The sequence below is a fragment of the Gavialis gangeticus genome, unplaced genomic scaffold (assembly GCF_001723915.1).
Source record: "Gavialis gangeticus isolate Ggan-Ray unplaced genomic scaffold, GavGan_comp1, whole genome shotgun sequence".
Classification (NCBI taxonomy): Eukaryota; Metazoa; Chordata; order Crocodylia; family Gavialidae; genus Gavialis; species Gavialis gangeticus.
This window is the reverse complement of record NW_017728995.1, coordinates 34,380,159-34,382,452: the sequence shown is the minus strand read 5'-3', so window position 1 is coordinate 34,382,452 and position 2,294 is coordinate 34,380,159. Positions and strand designations below refer to the sequence as shown.

Here is a 2,294-nt window from a genome sequence, read left to right as displayed (position 1 = left end):
ACTGGGTGTATGCCTCCCTTTTAGCTAGGAGACATTCCCGGGTGATGGGTCGTTACATCTCAGGTCCTGGAGAAAAGTATAAAGACCTTTAAAAGATGGCCTTTAGTTTCTAGACCAACCTTTTCAGACTCAAGGCACCCCTTGTTTAGCTTGAGACCTCCCTGGGAAAATGCCGGCTCCTACTTGTCCTACATTTTTGACTACGGAAACACAGCAGAGCAAGTCTTCTGTTGCAAAACACTCAGCCATCCCACAGCAGGGCAGACATGTGTGATGCTCTGGATTCCTATGGGAGATCCCTGGGTTTATCTGGTGCACCACGTCTGCACACCTAGCAGTACCAGCATTGCATGGCAGGCTTGAAAGGATCTCAGGGCACCCCAAATAGCCTCATCTCCCCAGTTGAGAATCGCTGCTCTAGACCCTAGCAAAGCCAATGACTTAAGTACATAAGGAAGGCAGGCTGGGCTGGGTATGCTGCCCATGCCCATTTGTCCCCTCCTTGGAGCTCTCAGTGTGTCCACACTGCTTATTGCATGCTATTTATACTGCATCTAATTAACCCCGTGTGGCAGGGTTCCTCCAGGGGGTCTTCCCAAGCCCTCAAAGCATCACTCAGACCCTTTTTTCCACTTGTTTTTAAAATCCTCTGTTGCTCCAGCCTGTTCTCTCAGCTCTTCCCATCCCACCTGTGCCCGTGTCCCTTCCCCATGACTGCAAGCCTGCCCGACTCCTTGCAGCTGCCCAGCTTCTTGCATGGTTCTCTCATCGGCTCCCCTGCTGATCCTGTCTCATCCCTCTCCCTTTGGATGATCCGCTGTCGATGCTGCCAGATGTTCTGCGCAATAAGCTCTGCAGAATACAGCTGCATTTACTGAGCACGCTCTGTGGCCCCAGTGCAGGCAGAGAAGGTGACGATTCAAACACAGCAGACAGTTTGGAGCCCAACTACCTGCAACGGGCGCAGGGCAGAAACCACCGCTGGTTAATACCCACTCCCAGCTCTGCTTGTACCATCAGCTCCTGCTGTCTCGACTTACCAGAAGTTCCTCTTCTTGCAGCTTCCTTGCGATCTCAGCATCATACAGCTCCTGTTCTCTGGGATCCAGCCGGGGCTTGTCGTAGGTTGCCTGTTTCGTCCCTCTCGGCTTCATTCCTACATGAGAGAAGAGGAGGGGAAAAAAAAAAAATCAGCCTCCTCTTTGGCCATGTGCTTTGGGAAGGAAACCCCCATCCTCTTCCGAGTGTGCAGACCCTCCACCCACTGCAGAAGATGCTCTGCCCCAAGTGGGCTAGAGATCTGCTTCAGGAAAGGCAGATATTGTGAACACTGTATAAAGCCATGAGGACCCTGTGAGATGTCTGGCACTTTCTGATTCAGCAGGATCAGCTTTCACACAGGGAGCAGTAAGGCAAGCCAAAATCCTGCAGTTCCCTTGAGGCTCTGCTCTGGATTTCAGGAGGGGATGGGGTGGGGTCTGTGCATTTAATTCAACCGTCCCTTATCGGTGCATTTCTAGACCCAGTTGAGATTTCATCTGTGCTGGGGGGATGAGGAGCCCTGTGGACTCTCTGTGGACACGTTAGAGGAGATAAGCGGGTTGCACGGAAGCAATTCCTTTACTCGGTGATCCTGATCTTCTGAGCCGTGGAGATAATCTGCCACTGAGATCATTTCCCTCTGCCCTCAATCCAGCGGTGAGGCTGTGTTCCAAAAATGAAATATCCTCCCACCTAAATGGCTTATGCCCTTTGGAAGAGGGTGCTAAATGAGCCACATTGCAGCCTTCCTTAATCACGTAGGGCTGAGCAGCAAGGGGAGGTAGGGACTGAACAAGTACCAAACACCACGCAGAGATGCTCCAAACTACAGCAGGCCAGAGATGCACCTAAACGCAAACATACAACTGGGCCACTTGCTTCAAGCTGTTGCCTACAGTGGAGTGAATTCATGACCCGATAAATTCCAAGGTGGTTACCACTTTTGTAAAGGCTGATTTCAGGACAACCACAGAGACCTGCATAAGGAGGACTGCAAGGCGATGGCAGCCTGGAAGGAGGGACTGGAGAGTCCCCAGACTAGCTTGGCATAGGTGTTAATTAGTGCTAAGTGATCCTAAGAGGGACAAAGGGACTCTCATGGACCCAGAAAAACAGATATCCATCTTCAAATTCCTCTGTGCAAGCTGAAGTTTATTCTTCTACCTAGGGAGTTTTGTACCATTTTTAATTTTCCCTAAGCCTAAGGAAGGGCGTGTGAGCCCGAAAGCATGCAAAGAAAGATTTTTTTTGGT

General features: G+C 50.7%; 1 protein-coding gene across 2 annotated transcripts in view; it reads right to left on the bottom strand.

The window, feature by feature from the left end:
- CCDC50 (coiled-coil domain containing 50) overlaps positions 1-2,294 on the bottom strand; it is a 72,698-nt gene that overhangs the window by 5,796 nt on the left and 64,608 nt on the right. For both annotated transcript variants that reach the window (XM_019503487.1, XM_019503488.1), the window contains one exon: positions 1,041-1,156. In XM_019503487.1, the coding sequence (XP_019359032.1) occupies positions 1,041-1,156 (116 nt within the window). The remainder of the gene's footprint in view (positions 1-1,040; positions 1,157-2,294) is intronic.